Source organism: Pneumocystis carinii (assembly GCF_001477545.1).
Source record: "Pneumocystis carinii B80 chromosome Unknown supercont1.4, whole genome shotgun sequence".
NCBI lineage: Eukaryota > Fungi > Ascomycota > Pneumocystomycetes > Pneumocystales > Pneumocystaceae > Pneumocystis > Pneumocystis carinii.
This window is the reverse complement of record NW_017264716.1, coordinates 245,858-265,469: the sequence shown is the minus strand read 5'-3', so window position 1 is coordinate 265,469 and position 19,612 is coordinate 245,858. Positions and strand designations below refer to the sequence as shown.

The window sequence follows — 19,612 nt, the reverse complement described above, 5'->3', positions numbered from 1 at the left end:
TAAAATTATTTCCTATCAATGGGGGCTCAGAAATCAAAGTAATTGATTAAAAACAATATATTTTAATAGAAAATACTAATATTAATATAGAATTGTTTTTAGACGTGGAATTTTTCGTCTTTTTGAAGAAGTATATTAAGAATATGAATATATTTTTTTGTCTATATTAAGGGTATTTAGAGTATTCCGGCAGAGAATGACTATTGGAAACAGGTTAGTTAATAGTTAAATAAGGGAAATTATGAATATAATTATTATCGGATAGTTTTGGGAGCTTCCGGAATCAGCAAATGATGTTTTTACACTTTTTTCAAGGCAGGACATTATACGTATCCGGGATTATTCAGAAACAAATATAAAAACATTAGTTTATGTAATTGCATCTAAACTTGTTTTTATTAGGGAGAAAATTGGGGATCCAGAAAGGATGAAAGAAGCGTTAAATTGTCTTCGTATTATAACGAGGGTAATGCCATTTATATATGAGAAAGAAAGCATGGAAGAATGGGAGAATGAGATTTTTTGGAGTTATAGAAGCCGAAAAAAAGAATTTAAATGTTATAGTAATTTGAATTTAACGTTAGAAGAATTAAATCTTTCTAAGGAAGAAATTGATTTTAAAGCGCATCTTAAATATACAGAAATTATTTTGAATGATGTGTATGAAAAGGAAAATGAATCAGAATATGAGATTTTGAAACCGCTTGCGGAAGAATTGTTAGATACACTTAATGACATGCTTTTTTTTTCGGGATTTACGGTTTATTCAAAAGAAAATGATGTTAACAAGATAACATATTCAGTTTGGTATGAATTTTTTGTTTATGAATTGGCAATATCTTATATGTATAGGGAACCGGGTATTGGTTGTGTGACATCGATAAAAGCAACAACAGAATATGAATTAAATAGGATAGAGGTATTGAGATGTATTCTTTCAATTATTTCGAAATCAATTTACTTTTATCCAAGTAATTATTGAAATTTATAATGAAAAAACTAAAAAAATTAGATAAACAAAAACCTAATTTATATATTATTTATTTGGTGACAAACCCAGATAAAAGATTTATTCTTACTTTTTTATGTTCTCTTTTAAATACGGTAATCCTGTCTTTTAATTAATTCATATAATTTAATATTGATAGGTTATGAATTATAACCTTGAAAAATGGCGAATATTTTATAATCAAATAGTTTCATTAGATTCTAAACAATTACTTGTCTCTTACTGTGTTCAAATTCTGTTGATTTTTCTTGACTATGAAATTCCTTCATTACTTGATATTGAAAAAAATCAGACCAGTGAAATTCCTGTAAATAAATATTGCATGTATTTTGGTATATTTTTCTTGAGTTTAATAGAATATTTAATGAATTTTAGGGAAACTTCATCATAAAGGCGATATAGAATTTCTTTTTAATGGAATTAATAGGATTTTAACTCAATTTCTTCATAATGATTCCTATTTTCCTGCTATTGAAAAACATATGAAATATTGTCCTGAAGTAATAATGTTTCTTTGGAAAGTTTTTCAGATAAATAATGTATTTCTTACTTATTTTTAAAATTTAGCTTACAATATATAGAGTTTTAAAGAATATTTAATTAATAGCAAGAATTCTTTAGATTATTTAGTGTTATTATTATCTTATACACTAGAATACAGGAAAGAATTATCAAAATTTGGACTTATACGGATTTGTATTTCAATTTTACAAACATTATCTAGAGAATCAGCTTTTTGCAAAAAATTAAATGCAACTTTTGAGCATTACAAGATTCTTCCTGTAAACATAAAATTAATTTCTAAAGATAATTATATGGACTTTATTATTATTGTATAATTCTTCTATTTTTATTTTACTTTATTGACATCTATAGTCAATTTATATGCTTATTACGACTAGCAAAGGTGCTTTAAGCTGTTTGTTTCCTTACATGCTTTCTATTCTGATCAATATTGCACCATATGCTCAAAATTTGTCAATTCTTTCATGTACAAAGTTGATGCAGTTATTTTACTCTTTTTCTTCTTTCAGTTTTTTATTAGCTAATGAAAATAATCATAATTTATTAAGAAATCTTCTGGAAGTGTTTAACAGGATAATTGAACATCAGATGAAAAGTATATATGGATATTTTTTTTTAGGAATTTAATATTTCTTAGAAAATCTACATTTAATATATGCAATATTAAGATCTTCAGAAAGGTTTGAATTATTAAAGAATTTTACTCTAGAAAAGGCGCTTATAGAGCTTGAGAAGAACTCTGAATTTAAAAAAAATGAATTGAATAATGTTAAAAATGATACCAAGGAATTTCATAAAGATAATACATGTTTTTCAGAAAAATCACCTCTCCCTCAAACATCTTTTCAAGATAATAATCCTTTTGTTATTGAAGATGATGAATCAAATAGCCAAGAGACAAATTCAGAAAATACTACTGTAACTGATAAATTATCAAAAGGAAAATCATCTATATCATTGATAGGAACATCAACTTCTGCTTTTGAATCTCATAAAATAAACAATTCTTTTATTTCTGAAAAAGCTAAAGGAAAATTACCTGAACGATTGAAATCCTCGTCTGATTTTACTAAGACTAATCCATTTCATCTTAATACTTATACACCCAAAAGTATCTTAAAAACGAAAGAAAATTTCACTCCAACAGAGGATTGGGTAATCTATTTCTATAATCTTTTTCTTTTCTCATATTATTTTAGGTAAAATCATGGCATTCTTCCCTTGATCTTGATACAATACTTACTATAATAAAACAATTAAAACCTAAAATAAACGACATAGCATCTTCAACACCAAATCCTAATATTATTTTAGAAGCTTTATCTTCTTTAAGTATTGATTTTGATATAACTGATACAGAACCTATACCTTTTATTTGCAATGATCACACTTTAACTAGAATAGAAGGGCTATTATGGGGACATATCTATGTAGCTGAGACTAATTTTTCTACTGGTGCAATTGGTATATGGACAGGCACATCTATTAAATTATTTAGAATCCAAGAAACAAAACATTCTCCTTCTCTCTTGAGTCCTAAAGGTTTTTTCTAATATTTTATTTAATTCTATTATTAAATCTTTACAGGTGCTGTTGATGCTGTAGCAAAATCTGTAATTGACAAAGTTGGAAATCTCAATTTTTATACTAAAAAGTTACAAAACTAGTCAATTAAGTCTACATCATTTCACATATTAATAATCTAATATTTCAAATGATTAATCACTGGTTTAGCTTTTTCTATCTATAATTTATCTTATCAAATTAATCAATATAAAATCTGCGTACAACTTCAAAATTTTAAAATGTTATTTTTCTTAAAATCTCTAAAAGAAAAGGGTATTATTTACAATGAAATACACTAAAATATTAAGGGTTGTTTTTGGATTTTGCTTGTTTTTTATTTCAATTCTAGCATTTGATCATAAGGGTTTTAAAACATGTGAACAGTCCTCATTTTGTAGACGTAATAGATATTTAGCAGATCAGAGAATTCCAGGAGATAGATATGTATTTGATGAATCGAAATTAGTATTAAAAGAAGGGATTCTTGAGGCTACTATTTTGAAAATACTGGAAACTAGCAAAGAAATTATTCATCTTCCAATTTCTATTTCATTTTTGAAAACAGGAGCTGTAAGAGTTAAAATAGATGAATTACAGCGTCGAATAGGGAATATTAGTATTTCAGATGATGCTAAGATTCGTAAAGAAAGATATAATGAGACAGAAAAGTGGACTATTGTTTCTAATCTTGAATGTGACAAAACAGTTCAAAATTATAAGAAAAAAGAAGGAATAACAATAGTAAATTATGGTCCAGGAGATGTATATGAAATGATAATAACTCATGATCCATTTAAGATTAGTTTTTATAAGGAAAAAACATTAGAAATTTTGCTTAATGAATACGGATATTTAAATTTTGAACATTGGCGTCCTAAACCACTTGTAAATGAAAAATCAGATTATTCAGATGGATTTAATATGTGGGAGGAATCATTTAATGGAATACATGATAGTAAACCTTTAGGTAACTTAATTAATATATAATATTTTTATAGTAATTTTTAGGACCGGAATCTGTTGCTTTAGATATTACATTTGTAGATTATCAACATGTCTATGGTATTCCGGAACATTCATCTAGTTTTTCATTAAAAGAAACTCGGTTGGGGTTCTTTTTATATAAATTTATTATTAATTGTTAGAGGGGAGAATAAGGATTATAATGAACCGTACCGATTGTATAATACAGATGTTTTTGAGTATGAATCTGATAGCCCGGCTTCATTATATGGATCTATTCCTTTCATGTACGCACATAAGAAAAATTCATCTGCTTCTATTTTCTGGATGAATCCTTCAGATACTTGGATTGATATTGAAAAACAAAAAGTATTTTCAGATAATCCTTTTTCTATATTGTTTCTGATAATTTTAGTACAATTCTGAGCATTCTATAAGTCTATCAACTAAGAGTCATTGGATTTCAGAAACTGGATTAATAGATATTTTTGTCTTTTTAAGTATAGATCATAATTCTATTTTTAAAAACTATGGGGAATTGGTTGGATATACTATGCTTCCAAATATATTTTCGTTGGGATATCATCAATCTCGCTGGAATTATTTGGGTGAAGAAGATGTTTTTTATGTTGATAACAGTTTTGATGAATATGATATACCTTATGACGCTTTATGGCTTGATATAGAATACAGCAATGGAAAGGCTTATTTTATATGGGATAATGATTATTTTCCTTCTCCTTCTAAAATATTAGAAAGGTTTAATTCTAAAAAAAGACAGGTTAATTTATTTCTTTTAACAACTTTTTTAACTTTAAAAGCTTATAGTAATTGTGAATCCCCATATTAAGAAGGACGAAGAATATCATGCTTATAAAGAAATAAAGGATAGGGAGCTTTTTATAAAAACTTCAAAGGGAGATGTTTATGAAGCTAATTGTTGGCCGGGAAATTCTATATGGATAGATGTTATATCAGAAGAAGGTGCTAAATGGTGGTCTGACAAATTTCAGTATGAAGTTTTAAATGTAAGAATACATAAATTATGATAAAATTATATAACGAAAGAAGTTTTCATTTTCAAATCTACACATTTGGAATGATATGAACGAACCATCTGTATTTAATGGGCCTGAATATACTATACATAAAGATGCTATACATTCTGGAGGCTGGGAAAATAGAGCCCTTCATAATTTATATGGTTTTGTTGTACAATATTATACTTATTTTGGATGCACGAGAAAATCTAATAAAAAACTGCGTCCATTTATTTTATCAAGGTCATTCTGGGCTGGTACTTCTCGTATAGGTGCTATTTGGATCGGAGATAATGGCTCATCATGGGAACATTTGCGTGCTTCAATACCTGAAATATTATCTCTAAACATTGCCGGATTGTCTTTTTCTGGAGGTAGATATTTTATTTCTAAAGTCAATTGTTTTTTAATTCTTTAGCTGATGTTGGCGGTTTCTTTGGAAATCCTTCTAATGAATTATTGACTCGTTGGTATCAAGCTGGAATCTTTTATCCTTTTTTTAGAGGACATTCGCATATTAATACTCGGAGACGTGAGCCCTGGACTATTCCTAGTTCTTATAGATCAATTATACGTAATAGCATACTTATAAGATATCAACTTCTTCCAACTTGGTATACAGCTTTTTTTCATGCAAGTACTACAGGATTACCAGTATTACGGTTAAAACATTGATAATTCTTTTATATCCTTTTAACCATTTTAGACCTCAATTTCTTAAATTTCCTGATGATGAAAATGGCTTTTCAATTGATGATCAATTTTTTCTGGGAGATAGTGGTATTCTTGTTAAACCTGTTACTAATGAAGGTGCGACTGAAATAAATGTATATTTTGGAGATGATGAGGTGAATAATATTTTTTTCTTATTTTTTTGTAATATAAATTTAGCCTTATTATGATTACTTTGATTTTTCTGTACATACTGGCAAAGGATATAAAACATTTCCTTGTCCTCTTGAGAAAATACCAATGTTTATACAAGGAGGAAATATTGTTATAAGACGTGATAGACCACGTCGTTCATCCTTATTAATGATGAATGATCCATTTACTGTTATTGTTGCTCTTAATAATAAAGTTTTACCATTTAGATTTTAAGTTTTTTAATTAATATTTATAGGGAAATGCAAAAGGATCTTTATATTTAGATGACGGGGTATCTTTTGACAATTATGACGGATTTTATATATATAAAGAGTTTATATTTTCATCTGATAATCTTACTTTTGTTTCATATAATCTTAATAATTCCAAAAATTCACAAGAATATTCTAAAAAAATAAAAAATATCAGAATAGAAAAGCTTATAATATTAAAATCTGATAGTATTATAAAAGAAATAACTAAAGGGAAAGCTATACAAGGTAAAGATACATGGGAAGTAGAAGTTACTGTTACTCTATCAAATGACGAAAAAACGCAAATAATATCCATTAGAGATCCAAAATTATCTATTACTGAAAATTGGCAACTTATACTATAAAAATAATATATCATTAATATAATTTTTAATAATATTTAAGCTAATAAATCTTATGCGAGATTTGCAATGTTTAATATACCTTAATTTAGAATTTAATTTCTTTTAAATTAGCATTTGTCTTTCTCAGTATACAATATTGAAGACGAATACAATCTCCCCAAATAATACTTTTTTGACATGACGGACAATTATAGCGACTAATTAAAACATCATTTTCTGTCTCTGATGTTTGTATCGATTTTGCTAAACATAAAAGATGAAATACATGTAGACAGTCTTCTATCGGGCAAATAATTAGTTGAGAATATATTAGTGCTGCATCATTCGAATCCAATTCTGGAAATTCACATATATTTTTGCAAATAATGCAAATATTATTATTCTTTTCTTTAATTTTTTCAAAAATTTTAAATGCAATTTGTGACATTTCATCTATTATAAAATTAATTTTTTTCTATAAAAAAAAAAACATATAAAACCTTCATAAATATCTATTTTCTTTAAAGCATGGTATCCTTTGTTTTCCACTTGTTCCTCATTTAATAATTCATTATTTTTTATATTATTTGAATTGTTTAAATATACTTCTTTTTTTCTTTATACAACATCTCATTTAAATAATACGCAACAAAAAAAAACACATACCCATAAATAACTATATCATATTCTAATGTCATACATGACATTATTTTCCTATCTATCGTATTATTTAACGTCTCCCATACTTTTTTTGCTTTTTCATCAAAAATTCGGATTTTAAGAGGCCATCTTCTCCATGCATTCATCGTCAACATATTATATAATATAAATAACCTTCTTTTCACTGAAATATACGATCCTTGTTTAGGATATTTCACTTCTTCTTCATTTTCTTGATTTGACTCCATTTGAAGCCGTTTTTTCTCCTCTTTTTCAATTTTAACTGTTTTATATGGATTCTGCCATGCCCATTCAAACTTAATACATTAGAATATCTCGTTTTTTAGCCTTTTAAACCGCTCAAACTTGCAAAGCTGATACTACTGAAGGAAATCCATAAATAAGGCAAATAATCTGTTTTTTTTCAAAAAAAAAAGTCAGAAAGTCCTCCGACATTCTAATTCCATCTTATCATACGTTCCAAGGACGTCCTCTAACCGTTTTCTGTGCTCCTGATACAATTTCTCCATTATGTTGTCTTAACCTCTAATTTCATCAATTTTCATCAAAAAAAACCCGGAAAAAAACACATTATATGGATTACTACTAGATCCTACGTATGTACCTCTTGTTGTCTCTGATTTTAACAAATAACACCCATAAAATACCGGAAAACTGTGCATCCTCTTTCTCCCCGTCGGTTTCTCCTCCAAATTTTCCACGGACCTCCAACTTTAAAAAAAAATCATTTTCTCCAAAAATACGCCATTTCTTCAAGAAATAACGCAAAACTGATCAAATATCTTTGTTCTCCGTAAAAAATGACTTATAGTCCTTTAAAACCGGATCAAAATCTGCCATGTCTGTATAGAAAAGTTAAAATGGAGCCGATCGATTTGTCTACTGTAGAAATGAACTATGAAGGGCCTGAAATACCCAGATATCCACGTCCTATGGGCCTCCATGTTGCCCCGACGTTTTTTCCTACGGAGGAGGAGTTTAAGAAACCATTAAAGTATATTGAAAGTATATCAACGGAGGGAAAGAAATATGGGATTATTAAGATTATTCCGCCGAAGACATGGAAGCCAACGTTTTCTATAGACTCGGAGGTTATTATTGGAGCGTTTAGAGTGTTTTTTTGGGGGTTAATATTGTATGTAGACGTTTTTATTTCGCACGAGAAAACAGGTGTTGAATTCAATGGAAGGAGGGTTTAGAGCGAATGTTAGTTATCTTGACAGGCTGTTTAAGTTTCATAAGCAGCGTGGATCGCCGATAAAAGTGTTGCCTACGATTGATAGACAACCTATAGATCTTTATAGGTTGAAAAGAGCGGTAGAAAGCAGAGGAGGATATCATAAGGTAAGAAAAAAATGTATAAAGAGGGGGGAAATAAGGGATTATATAGGCGTATGAGAGGAGGAGATGGGAGGAGATAGGACGTGAGTTTGGATATACGAATGATGGGAGACATTTTTCGAATGCAGTAGCGTCATTAAGGACGATCTATCAAAAATATATTCTTCCATATGATGTATATTCGGAGAAGATTAGGAATGTGTCGAGAGGGTATCGTAATCAGGGAAAGGAGCAAAATGAGAAAACCATGTCTGTTTTATCGAATAATTTTTCGTTAACCAAAGTGTATAAAAATGATTTAGCAAATAATTTAAATAATAAGGTGAAAAATGCGAAAGAAACAAATATGAAGGAAGAGGGGATGCATGAGGATAGTAATATATTGAGTAATAATGCTAATAAAGAAAAAAGCGAGAGTCGAAGTACTAGATATCTTCGAAAAGGTATATTATGAAATTAAATATGAAGTTTTTAATATATAAAATAGATGTAAATGGAATATCAAAAAACAATGAAAGATTATCAAGCAATGGTTCAATGGAAGCGGGTATTTCAAATAAAGTTGAAGAGGTATTTTTTTTTAGATGAATTTATTATTTTCTAATGAAATATAAGGTTTGTGAAGGATGTCATAAAGGATTAGATCATTCTTCTATGTTATTATGTGATGGATGTGGTGTTAGATATCATATACAATGTCTGGAATATTCATTAACACAAATACCTGAACGTGAATGGTATTGTGATGTATGTTTTTTAGGGACAAGCGATTTTGGATTTGAAGATGGAAGCACATATTCCCTTAAACAGTTTCAGGAGAAGGCTAATTCTTTTAAAAAAAAATATTTTTCTAAAAAACAGTTTAATAAAAAGCAAAATTGCCCTACAGAGGCAGATGTAGAAGAAGAATTTTGGAAATTGGTTGGAAATGTAAATGTAACAACAGAGGTTGAATATGGTGCTGATATTCATTCTACTACACATGGATCAGGTTTTCCTACATTAGAAAAAAATCCCTTGGATTCATATTCATCGGACCCATGGAATTTAAATATCTTACCTTTGTCTCCTGATTCTTTATTAAGACATATTAAAACGAATATCAGTGGTATGACTACACCATGGCTTTATGTTGGAATGTGTTTTTCTGCATTTTGTTGGCATAATGAAGATCATTATACTTATTCTATTAATTATCAGCATCTTGGAGAAACGAAAACATGGTATGGTATACCAAGTAGTGATGCAGATTTATTCGAACAAATTATGAGGAATACTATACCAGAACTTTTTGAACAACAGCCGGATTTGTTATTTCAGCTTGTAACTATGATTAGCCCTGCGAAGTTAGTAGATGAGGGGGTTAGAGTTTATGCTGTAGATCAGCATGCAAATCAATTTGTTGTAACTTTTCCACAAGCATATCATGCAGGTTTTAATCATGGAGTAAGTTTTAACTTAGAATATTTACATAAACTAATTTATTGAGTTTAATTTTAATGAAGCGGTTAATTTTGCTATTCCCAATTGGATGAATGAAGGATATAGTTTAGAATCAGTAAAAAGATACAAAGAATTCAGGAAAATTCCAGTGTTTTCACATGATGAATTACTTTTAACTATTTCTTTTCATGAAAATGGAATTAAAACTTCCATGTGGTATGAATTTTCTTATCTTTTAAACTAGATTTATTATAATAGGTTAAATGATATAATAAATGAGATGAAAGATCGTGAATTGAAATCTCGGAAATTTTTAAGAGAAGAGATTACTGATCTTACTGAGGAATTGGATGAAACAGATATACATGAAGACCAATATCAATGTAAAATATGTAAATCTTATACATATCTTTCTCAAATTAAATGTAATTGTACACCGGAAATTGTATGTGCAGATCATTATTTGGAACTATGTGCTTGTGAAAAAAATACTCGTATACTTAGACTTAGGTATAGCGATGAACACTTAAATGAAATTGCAGAAAAGATTAGTGAACGTAGTAATCTTCCTGTTATGTGGACTAAAAAATTTTATAAAGCTATGTCAGAAAATGAACGGCCTTCTCTTAAACTTATGCGTTCACTTCTTTCTGAAGTCGAAAAAATACAATATCCTATTGAAGAAGTATCGTCTCTTAGAAGTTTTGTAACAAGAGTAAATGAATGGGTTGAAAATGCAAATAATTTTATAACACGAAAGCAACAAAATCGGCGTAAGAATGAAAAAGTTTGGAGAAAAGGCAAAATTGCAGAATTGGAAGAGCGTGATAAAATTTTTAGAAATCCAAAGTATTTGGAAAGTCTATTAAAGGAAGCAGAAAGCCTTCCCTTTGATACTCCCGAGATACAAATGTTACAAGAGAAAGCAGATGCTATAGCATCTTTTCAGAATCATGCAAGGGATGTCATTTCTCAGGCTACAGTATCATCTGAGCAATGTTTGAAAATTATAGAATTAGGAAAAAGTTTTAATGTTGATATTCCAGAGATTGAGCAATTCGAACAATATTATAAACAGTTATTATGGATAGAGACTGTTCGTGATGCTGAGAATAAATATATTTCATTAAAAGAAGTAAATGATTTGATTTCAGAAGGAAGGGAAATTAAGATTCCGGAAAATAATCCATATTTTTTGAAACTTAAAATAAGAAAAGAAAATGGAGAAGCATGGGAAGCACATGCTATTAGTCTTATGGAAAGAGAGACAATACCTATGGATGAACTAATAAGATTAGTAGACCAAGCATCTAGTTTGTCTATATCTCAAGGGATTCTTGCTAAAGTTAATTCTATTATAAATAAAATACATGAAGTTCACAACTCTGTTCAAAATATTCAACAACGCATATTAAATCCTGATTTTTGGCAAAGACCAACTGCTACTGAATTGAAAAAAATTATGGACATTGTTAATACTCTCCCGAATCCTCCAGAAGGAGTATCTTTCCTTCAAAAGGAACAGCAAAAATTACATGAATGGATTCGTCGAGGAAAGAGATTATTTGGAAAAGCTAATGCACCTTTAGAGACTTTAGGACAACATATGGAATACGTTGTTAAAAGAAACAGTTTATGTCTTTCTTTGGAGGATAAACCTCGTGCTCTTGTTGTTGAACCTTCATCGAGAGAGCAGAGTCCTGATCCTTCTACTTCTTTAGTTATTAATAAAGCTGACGGATATGGAATTTCTTCTAATCAGATTCCACATCATGATCTTTTTTGTTTATGTAGACAACCAGAGTCTGGGTTAATGGTAGAATGCGAAATATGTCATGAATGGTATATTCTCACTTTTAATCACTATATTTTTAATATTTATAGGTATCATGGTCGTTGCTTAAAAGTATCTAGGAAAAAATTGCGTGATGATGATAAGTGGACATGTCCTATTTGTGATTATCGTGTAGAAATTCCTAGATTATCAAACCGCCCTAAGCTTGAAGATATGCAACAACTCCTTTCGGATGCATTATTTTTGCCATTTATACCTTCAGAATTGGATAAATTAAAAGAGATAGTAGATACTGGTGTAGCGTTTAGAAATCATATTCGTCCTTATATATATTCTCCTCTTGGTTTAACATCAGCAGAAGTACCTATTATGAGGTTCTATTTGAGAAAAATGGAAGGTTCTGAACTTCTTTTTGCTGAAGAAACGAATTTTTTCAAAGCTAAACTTCATGAACTTGTTCCAATTGCTCCTATACCTCCTCAGGCTATTGAAATATCTAAATCTACAAGAAAACCACGACCTACGAAAAGACAAAGAGAGTTAATTGCACTTGGATTGGATCCTAGTTCAGAATCATCAGAAAAATTTACTCCTGTAACTTCTAAAAAGTCTAAAACATTGAATGTATCACAGTCATCTAATACGAAAAAAAACGTTAGTCCATCGCCTATTCCTTTGATATGCATTTGTAGGAGACCATGGATACCAAATGATTCACCTAAAATTTATTGTTTTGATTGTGGAAATTGGTTTCATCATTCATGTGTTGGCCTAAATGAGGCTATTTCTCAAACTTTGAATCAATACTTATGGTAATTATTATTCGTTTTTTATGTTTTATTTTAATTTTTTGTAGTCCAAATTGTTGTAAACGAAGAAATCAACCATATTTGTTTCATATTAATAATTATAATAATGATAATACATTATCATCCAGTCTTAATGAAATTCATTCATCTAATACATATCATTATCATAGATCTTTCTACCATCAAGATATAAAAGTCAATCATTCTATTGGGGATTATACTTCTCAGTCAATTTCTTCAACAAATAATATTTCAAATATTTTTGAAGCTTTTGCAAATCAAGGGCTTTCTGATAAAACTTTCATGGGAAATATTCGAAATGATAGTGATATTGAAAATTCTGTTCAGTCATCACAAACAGATCGAGAATTATTATATGCTTTAGTAGATTTAGCACAAGGTATTCAAGGTCATCAAGCAACTGGGCATCAAGAATATTCTGCAAATTTGATGGATGAAGATAGCAATTTTGCTGACAAATATTTTAATGCATCATAATCTATTTTTAAAAATCTTTTTTATTAACTTTTATTAAATTTTTTACTAAATCATTTATTTTGGGATACAAATTTCAATTATATTAAGGGTACATCTTTGGTTATTTAGACATCTAAATCTATAGGATATTTAAGATTTTTTTTAGTTATTACCATTTATAAATATTAACATTTTTTCTATATTTCTTAATATCATTAATTCTATATTACATAATAATCTATCTTATATTCTTCTATAACACTTTGGCTATCTTAATATAAATAAAATCTATTCTTTTATAGATTATTTTCACCCTAAATAATTTATATTAATATATATATTTATTTATTTATTTAAAAAATATAGAAATATTTATGGCTCTGACTTTGCCTAAATCATGACATATTTAACACAGTGTTTCTATTATATATATTTATATTTATTTGTATCTGTAACACTTGTTTTTAAATAAATATTTCCAGTTACCAGATTTTTTCATCATGGCCAACTATACATAAATATTCTTATATTAAAATAATACCTATTTTATAGATTATAAGGGTTCATTCTAGCCATATAAATGTGATTTTTTGAAATAAATATAACATTTCTCAGGTCGTCACCAGCCATAGTTCTTAATGAACTTCATAATATTTTACATATTATTCTGACTTAAGCAACGGTTTTAAAAATGTTAAGGCTTGGACTACCTTTTGTTTTTTGCTTATTGATTTTTCTAAAAAAATATTAACATTTTTTTAAAATTTTCAAAAGCCTTCGAAAATTCTACTAACAAAAACTATATAAATTAAAAACATACAAGTTAAAAGAAGTCAATAGAAACATACCTAATAACAGATTAAAATATAATAAGATTTCCTGGAAAAATATCTCATTTTTTTTTAAAAAAAAAGTTGAATAAAAAGTCCTTTCAAAACATAATATAATATAAAAATAGTTAATTAATATGTCCCAAGAATCAGACGTATAATATACCCTTTTTTTTTATTTGAATATTTCTAAAAGTATTTATGTAGTATTTTTTTTCTCTGACATCATCTAATATAACACCATCTAATGAATCACCAATTTTAAAAACATCCCAGTTTAAAAAATCAGATGCATGCCAGAATCGTAATATACAAAGCAGTATTTATACACAATCACCGGTACATATGTTGAAATATTCATTTACTTTTTGGTATATGAATCGTGCGTTTGGAAGTAGAATAAAAGATTATGAATCATCACTGAAAAAGCTGATAACATTCTCATCAGTATGTTTCTTTTAAGTAGTTTTCTTAATTTTGAATGTATAAGGTTGAAGAATTTTGGTCGATCTATGTTTACCTTAAACGTCCTGATACACTTCCAGTTATTTCAGATTTACATTTATTTAAAGAAGGAATCAGGCCAATATTTGAAGATCCAGCTAATCAAGATGGTGGAAAGTGGACCCTTCGTCTTCGTAAAGGTATAGTTGTTCGTTACTGGGAACAATTAGTATTAGCGATTGTTGGTGATCAGTTCTGGAATGTTGGTGATGAATTATGTGGTATAGTTCTTAGTATTAGAAATTCTGAGGACCTTATAAGTGTATGGAATAAAAGTTCTGATAATGGAAGAGTTAGTTTGAAAATTCGGTATGATTTATCATATTTATACATATTTATACATATTTGACCAATTTTATCCAGAGACCTTATAAAACAAATCCTTAATCTTCCATTGGATACCGTTTTAGAGTATAAAGGACATAAAGATTCTTTCGTAGATATATATAACCATTATTCGTCTGATAAAAATTCTCGCCTTTACGAAAAAACAAATACAACTAAACATAAAGTCATTGACAATTAGAAATCTGTATTTTCTATATAAATAAATCTTTAAATATAATTAATTTTAGCTGAATTCTTTAATATCGTCCGATAAATTATTTATGATATCTTGTGCTGCATTCCATGTATTTAGCTTTACTTCTATAATAGAATTCGATGCATCCACCCAATACCATGGACAATTCGTATTCTTATTCTTTTCATACATATTTCTAAATACTGATCGAACACTTTTTTGTATCGTACCAGTTTCCATCCGTTCTACACCATAATTATGTCGTAAAGACGCTTTCTCTTCACAAATATCTAGGTAAATTACTCCGTCTGGTAGAGGTAATCCTTTATCTGCCTCTTCACACCATTCTATATTTAAACCCTACTTCTCTTTAACACTTAACTTATCCAAATTTTCTGCTACTTTTGCCGCTGAAAAAGCAATCCCTGAATAAATATATCGGTCAACAATAACCGTAATTCCATTTTTAAGATCATTGCGTATTTTTTCACTATTTAATTGGAAGAAATATATTTTTCCCTTGTTTTCCCTTTAAATACCTCATTTCCCAACGATTTGCTGAAAATAAAAGATGTACCGCATGCTCTTCAAGCTCTAAATCTCCTCGTAGGTATAAATCAATGATTTTCCCAATTTCTGTGCTTCTATTTGGGAATTTTTGGATTTTCACTGGCACTTTTTTTATAAGCAATTCCTCTGCAAGAAGCTCACATTGTGTCGTTTTTCCACTATGATCAAGGCCCTCTATAAGAATAAAAGCTCCTCTTTTTCCTGATACTTCTGCCATTGGCCTCTTCCTCAGCTTCTTATAGGCCTCTATTTTCTGACGTCGAAGGTCCCATATGTTAACGTCATAATAATTGATGTACTTAAAAAAGATGAAAAATGGCCCAATTTTTGACAGTAAAAAGACATTTTCCGTCATCTTATGGGTTCTCTATGAGTCTCTATCGTTTTTATCCGGGTAATTTTGCACCAGTCCTTAAAAGAAGTATTTATTTTGAGAAAAATCTGAAAAGGCGTAAAAATAGCCTTAAATATGAGTTTATATTGGGATTTGAGCATAGAAATGAGCAGAATATGACTGGAGGTTTTAGAAGAGCCTTTTTTTCCAGTTTTTTTTACTCTTTACAGCCCTTTTTTATCGAAAATTTACGTCATCAATTTCTAGAGAAAAGTATGAGTTTATTTTGGTGAAGATGAAGGGTTTTAATTCAGTATTAAGAGTAGAATGCACGTTTATTACACCACAGGGTGAGAGGAAGACGCTGAAAGTTTCTGAGGGTAGCACCGTTTTAGATATTGCACATGAACATAATATTGATCTGGAGGGTCCATTTGTTCTTATTAAGGTATAATTTTAAAGGGTTTATAGGCGCATGTGAAGGATCAATAGCATGTTCTACATGTCATGTTATTGTCGATCCTAAATACTATAGTAAAATGGAGGAACAATCGGAAAAAGAGTTAGATATGCTTGATTTGGCTTTTGGATTAACTGAAACGTATTAAAAAGAGTTTTTATATATGAAAGATGTTTATTTCTTTGATAGATCGAGATTGGGTTGTCAAATAATTATGGATAAAAGTTTAGATGGTATTACTTTTATGTAAGAAATTAAATAATGTTTTAATATTTTATTAATAATTATAGAATCCCTTCTGAAACTAGGTAAACAGAGATTTACGTTGTTTCTTTGGGAAATATCATTAATATTATTAGAAATATACAGTTTAAAAAATAGTATATCGATATATGACTACACGATAGATAACTACAATTCAACCATATAATATAATAAATTGTCATGAATGAATTGAGATACAAATTCTTTTTTCGCAATATTATATTTTCTTTGGATTCTTAATAAGATCGAAAAAATTTTGTTTTGACATTTTTGCAACTATATATTTAGCATTTTATTATATATATTATATATTCTTACCTTCCTTTTCTCTTTTTATTGTATTAGTAAGTCCTTTTTTTTTTAAATCTTTAGATACTTTTTTAGCCTTGGCTTGTGCCTCTCCTATAGCATTAAATAAATTAATTACTTGATAATTAGTTGGATTTTCTTCCTTTTTTTTCATTTTTACCTGCTTTTTGTGCTGTTTTTCGCAAAAATTTTTCATAATTTAAAATTTTAGACACTTCTTCATCATTATTTAATGGAATAATATCCTTAATTCTTCCTTTTTCTTGTTCTTTCTTTTTTTCCATTGAAATTAACATTTTTGCCTTGTTTTCTACATTTTTTTCCTCAATTTTTTTTGAAATCTCCATTATACAACTACTCAAAATAGGATCCTTTTATTTCATCAGTTTCATTCCTCTTTTTTCCTTCATAATTCTCTTACTTCCTTATAAATACTTTTCACATCTGATGACACAATTCTTGACATTGCTTCTCCAAAATCAACCATATCTTCCTTATCCTCTTCTTCTTCTTTTTCTTCTTAATATTATACATATTAATTCATTCATTCCCTTACTATTCTCTTCTTTTTTTACATTTTTATCCTCCTCTTCAACTTCTTCATAATTAGTCCTTTATTAACCCAAAAAAAAACTTCAAAAACAACCCTCACTTCCTTCTGAAACATTTCTTTCATTATCTTCTTCTATTTCCTCTATTTCTTCCTTTTTTTTTCTTATTTTTTTTTTTATCTCTTCTTTTTCTATTTCTCCTCCAATTTTCACTCTTTTTTTATTCTTCTTTTTCACCAAATACTCTTCATTATCATTTACTTTTCGTTTATCCTGTTTCTCCTGTATTTTCATCTTCTTTTTTCACCTCCATAAAACCCATACTTCTGATAAATATATAAGCTTATCGTCCAGTCATGACGACATAAAAAAAACTAAGATGAAATCCAGCAATTTTGGGGTTTTTGAGCAGGAAATCAACCCCAATAGACCATATTATATACCATCAGAGTATTCATATGATATAGGACAAGGAATAAAACGGAATGTTTCAGATACGACATCAAAGAAATGGACTAAGTTTGAATACCTGAATTATTTTAATCAGGAAGATAATAAAAAGTTATTAAAAGCATTGTTATTAGAGACAGTATCAAGATATTTGAGTATATTTATGGTTCAGCCGTTTGAAATAGCAAAAATGCTTCTACAATGTCAATATCATGTTAAACGAGGGCTACAAAGTGATATAGAAGGAAGGAAGTTTTTTAATGAGAAGATTAGAGAAGGAAATGAAGAAGAAGAAGAGGGGGAGGAGGAGGAGGATGTATGAATTGGAATATAGGGATTTTTTTTGACTTGGATAGAGTGATTCTATAATGTCAAATGAATCCGATCCGCCGTATTTTTGTGAACCGAATTCACATGTATTATCACCTGATATATCATATTCATCTAAAAGAAGTATTGTTGATCGTGAAGGATATGTTTTAACATCACCGGATAATCATGAAATATATTTTCCGTGGCAAATTAATGTTCAAAACTGTGGTATAATAGCGACGATATCTAGTTTATGGAAAAAAGAGGGATTTTTTAGTCTATGGAAAGGTAAAGATAGAAGAAAGTATGAAAATAATTGACGAATTAAGCTCAAAATATTTCATTTGTTTATAATGTTTTATTTTCTATTACAGAATCATGGATTTCATCATTTTTATCGTCATTTTTTTCATTTCCAACGTTTATTTCACAAAGTATTGATTTTGATAATTTGTTAAGTTCATCTTTTATATCTTTAGCATCATCTGCTTTTACTTCTTTGCTTTTAGCACCAATTGATACTGCTAGAACACGGTAATTATTTTTTCTTATTTTATTTTCTTAATTTAATTTAGTATCATATTAACTCCAAAGTATCTAAAATCTCATCAACAACATCTTTCTTCAGAACCTTTTTTTTCATTTTTAATCTGTCCATCTATGCTTGTTTTACCAACTTTATTCTACGCTACTTTACCTAATGCTTTTTCTTACTTCATTTCTATATTTTTTAATCGATCTGGACTTGTTATAGATTCTTACGAAACACCTTTTATCTATAATCTCATTTCACTTCTTTCTTCTTTGTCTCATCTTTTCATAAAATTACCTTTGGAAACAATTCTCCGTAGAGCACAACTTCATCTATCTGATCTTAAACATTCTCTTATTAAACCTGGAAGATATATCGGCATTTCTGGTACTATTTGGTGCATTTTATACGAAGAAGATTCCGGTCCCTATGGCTTAAATGGTTTCTATAGAGGACTTAAAATGGATTTATATACTCTCATTGGCATTTGGTCTCTTGGTTTCTCCTCCTTATCTTTAGATTTATCACCTAACTTACCTAATCTCTCTTCATTTCAATAAATCCTCTTCTTCCTCTAAAATTCATACTGATCTTATTCTCTCTTTCTATCCTTCTCATTCATCCCATTTATCCTCATTCTTCTTGTATTTTTATTCATTCCTCTCTCGGCCTTTATCTTATACCGTCTTTTCTCTCCAATCTCCTCAGCCTTCGATCGGACGACAAAATATTCCTGATTATGATAAAAGCTGTTAAATGTCTAATGACAGGAGTTAATCAGCAGATATTAATTGATATTTAAATAGAGGATTTTTTTAGGTCTATTTTGATATAATTATATGGGCATTTTGTTGAAAGA

At 28.7% G+C, this 19,612-nt stretch overlaps 9 protein-coding genes across 9 annotated transcripts; 6 read left to right on the top strand and 3 right to left on the bottom strand.

Annotated features, from left to right (window-relative positions):
• Window positions 1-18: 18 nt before the first annotated feature.
• T552_04096 (hypothetical protein) lies at window positions 19-3,201 on the top strand (the record flags this gene model as incomplete). Its single annotated transcript, XM_018372147.1, has 13 exons — window positions 19-38; window positions 91-130; window positions 181-213; window positions 266-807; window positions 853-971; window positions 1,013-1,104; window positions 1,149-1,341; window positions 1,385-1,548; window positions 1,591-1,842; window positions 1,886-2,129; window positions 2,172-2,689; window positions 2,734-3,076; window positions 3,122-3,201. The coding sequence occupies 13 exons, from the start codon at window positions 19-21 to the stop codon at window positions 3,199-3,201; spliced, it is 2,640 nt and encodes an 879-aa protein (XP_018226763.1).
• A 184-nt stretch (window positions 3,202-3,385) lies between these two features.
• T552_04095 (hypothetical protein) lies at window positions 3,386-6,589 on the top strand (the record flags this gene model as incomplete). The annotated part of the gene is made up of 10 exons (XM_018372146.1): window positions 3,386-4,067; window positions 4,109-4,205; window positions 4,246-4,432; window positions 4,479-4,844; window positions 4,885-5,091; window positions 5,135-5,477; window positions 5,522-5,765; window positions 5,810-5,951; window positions 5,995-6,183; window positions 6,227-6,589. 10 exons carry the CDS (start codon window positions 3,386-3,388, stop codon window positions 6,587-6,589), a joined length of 2,820 nt encoding a protein of 939 aa, XP_018226762.1.
• An 85-nt stretch (window positions 6,590-6,674) lies between these two features.
• Window positions 6,675-7,911, bottom strand: T552_00981 (hypothetical protein; the record flags this gene model as incomplete). The annotated part of the gene is made up of 6 exons (XM_018369576.1): window positions 6,675-7,021; window positions 7,069-7,184; window positions 7,235-7,545; window positions 7,595-7,642; window positions 7,706-7,774; window positions 7,819-7,911. 6 exons carry the CDS (start codon window positions 7,909-7,911, stop codon window positions 6,675-6,677), a joined length of 984 nt encoding a protein of 327 aa, XP_018226761.1.
• Window positions 7,912-8,003: 92 nt separating this feature from the next.
• T552_00980 (hypothetical protein) lies at window positions 8,004-13,179 on the top strand. The gene is made up of 9 exons (XM_018369575.1): window positions 8,004-8,340; window positions 8,393-8,593; window positions 8,640-9,033; window positions 9,078-9,160; window positions 9,206-10,036; window positions 10,080-10,249; window positions 10,292-11,875; window positions 11,918-12,640; window positions 12,685-13,179. The coding sequence occupies exons 1-9, from the start codon at window positions 8,050-8,052 to the stop codon at window positions 13,133-13,135; spliced, it is 4,728 nt and encodes a 1,575-aa protein (XP_018226760.1). The 5' UTR covers window positions 8,004-8,049; the 3' UTR covers window positions 13,136-13,179.
• An 858-nt stretch (window positions 13,180-14,037) lies between these two features.
• On the top strand, window positions 14,038-15,020 carry T552_00979 (hypothetical protein). The gene is made up of 4 exons (XM_018369574.1): window positions 14,038-14,099; window positions 14,152-14,391; window positions 14,435-14,757; window positions 14,812-15,020. Exons 1-4 carry the CDS (start codon window positions 14,082-14,084, stop codon window positions 14,972-14,974), a joined length of 744 nt encoding a protein of 247 aa, XP_018226759.1. The 5' UTR covers window positions 14,038-14,081; the 3' UTR covers window positions 14,975-15,020.
• T552_00978 (thymidylate kinase) lies at window positions 15,020-15,758 on the bottom strand (the record flags this gene model as incomplete). The annotated part of the gene is made up of 3 exons (XM_018369573.1): window positions 15,020-15,331; window positions 15,374-15,461; window positions 15,511-15,758. 3 exons carry the CDS (start codon window positions 15,756-15,758, stop codon window positions 15,020-15,022), a joined length of 648 nt encoding a protein of 215 aa, XP_018226758.1.
• A 52-nt stretch (window positions 15,759-15,810) lies between these two features.
• On the top strand, window positions 15,811-16,719 carry T552_00977 (hypothetical protein). Its single transcript, XM_018369572.1, has 7 exons — window positions 15,811-16,061; window positions 16,106-16,148; window positions 16,197-16,303; window positions 16,347-16,476; window positions 16,525-16,581; window positions 16,626-16,643; window positions 16,695-16,719. Exons 1-7 carry the CDS (start codon window positions 15,857-15,859, stop codon window positions 16,714-16,716), a joined length of 582 nt encoding a protein of 193 aa, XP_018226757.1. The 5' UTR covers window positions 15,811-15,856; the 3' UTR covers window positions 16,717-16,719.
• A 55-nt stretch (window positions 16,720-16,774) lies between these two features.
• On the bottom strand, window positions 16,775-17,799 carry T552_00976 (hypothetical protein). Its single transcript, XM_018369571.1, has 6 exons — window positions 17,555-17,799; window positions 17,465-17,506; window positions 17,330-17,418; window positions 17,069-17,279; window positions 16,918-17,025; window positions 16,775-16,875 (listed from the first exon to the last, which is right to left on the bottom strand). The coding sequence occupies exons 1-6, from the start codon at window positions 17,751-17,753 to the stop codon at window positions 16,817-16,819; spliced, it is 708 nt and encodes a 235-aa protein (XP_018226756.1). The 5' UTR covers window positions 17,754-17,799; the 3' UTR covers window positions 16,775-16,816.
• Window positions 17,800-17,821: 22 nt separating this feature from the next.
• Window positions 17,822-19,355, top strand: T552_00975 (hypothetical protein). Its single transcript, XM_018369570.1, has 4 exons — window positions 17,822-18,225; window positions 18,266-18,509; window positions 18,551-18,755; window positions 18,797-19,355. Exons 1-4 carry the CDS (start codon window positions 17,839-17,841, stop codon window positions 19,311-19,313), a joined length of 1,353 nt encoding a protein of 450 aa, XP_018226755.1. The 5' UTR covers window positions 17,822-17,838; the 3' UTR covers window positions 19,314-19,355.
• The last annotated feature ends 257 nt before the right edge of the window (window positions 19,356-19,612 follow it).

Coding starts and splice junctions, on each gene's coding strand:
- T552_00980 (XM_018369575.1), top strand. CDS start 8,050: ATGACTTATAGTCCTTTAAAACCGGATCAAAATCTGCCATGTCTGTAT. Junction 8,341..8,392: donor CGTTTTCTATAGACTCGGAG/GTTATTATTGGA, acceptor TATTGTATGTAG/ACGTTTTTATTTCGCACGAG. Junction 9,161..9,205: donor TTTCAAATAAAGTTGAAGAG/GTATTTTTTTTT, acceptor ATGAAATATAAG/GTTTGTGAAGGATGTCATAA.
- T552_00979 (XM_018369574.1), top strand. Junction 14,392..14,434: donor AGCTGATAACATTCTCATCA/GTATGTTTCTTT, acceptor TGAATGTATAAG/GTTGAAGAATTTTGGTCGAT. Junction 14,758..14,811: donor AGAGTTAGTTTGAAAATTCG/GTATGATTTATC, acceptor AATTTTATCCAG/AGACCTTATAAAACAAATCC.
- T552_00977 (XM_018369572.1), top strand. CDS start 15,857: ATGGCCCAATTTTTGACAGTAAAAAGACATTTTCCGTCATCTTATGGG. Junction 16,062..16,105: donor TGAGCAGAATATGACTGGAG/GTTTTAGAAGAG, acceptor TACTCTTTACAG/CCCTTTTTTATCGAAAATTT. Junction 16,477..16,524: donor GCTTTTGGATTAACTGAAAC/GTATTAAAAAGA, acceptor TTTCTTTGATAG/ATCGAGATTGGGTTGTCAAA.
- T552_00976 (XM_018369571.1), bottom strand. CDS start 17,753: ATGAAAATACAGGAGAAACAGGATAAACGAAAAGTAAATGATAATGAA. Junction 17,419..17,464: donor TGTAAAAAAAGAAGAGAATA/GTAAGGGAATGA, acceptor AAGAAGAAAAAG/AAGAAGAAGAGGATAAGGAA. Junction 16,876..16,917: donor AATAAAAAGAGAAAAGGAAG/GTAAGAATATAT, acceptor CTAAATATATAG/TTGCAAAAATGTCAAAACAA.
- T552_00975 (XM_018369570.1), top strand. CDS start 17,839: ATGAAATCCAGCAATTTTGGGGTTTTTGAGCAGGAAATCAACCCCAAT. Junction 18,226..18,265: donor AGGGGGAGGAGGAGGAGGAT/GTATGAATTGGA, acceptor TGACTTGGATAG/AGTGATTCTATAATGTCAAA. Junction 18,510..18,550: donor ATTTTTTAGTCTATGGAAAG/GTAAAGATAGAA, acceptor TGACGAATTAAG/CTCAAAATATTTCATTTGTT.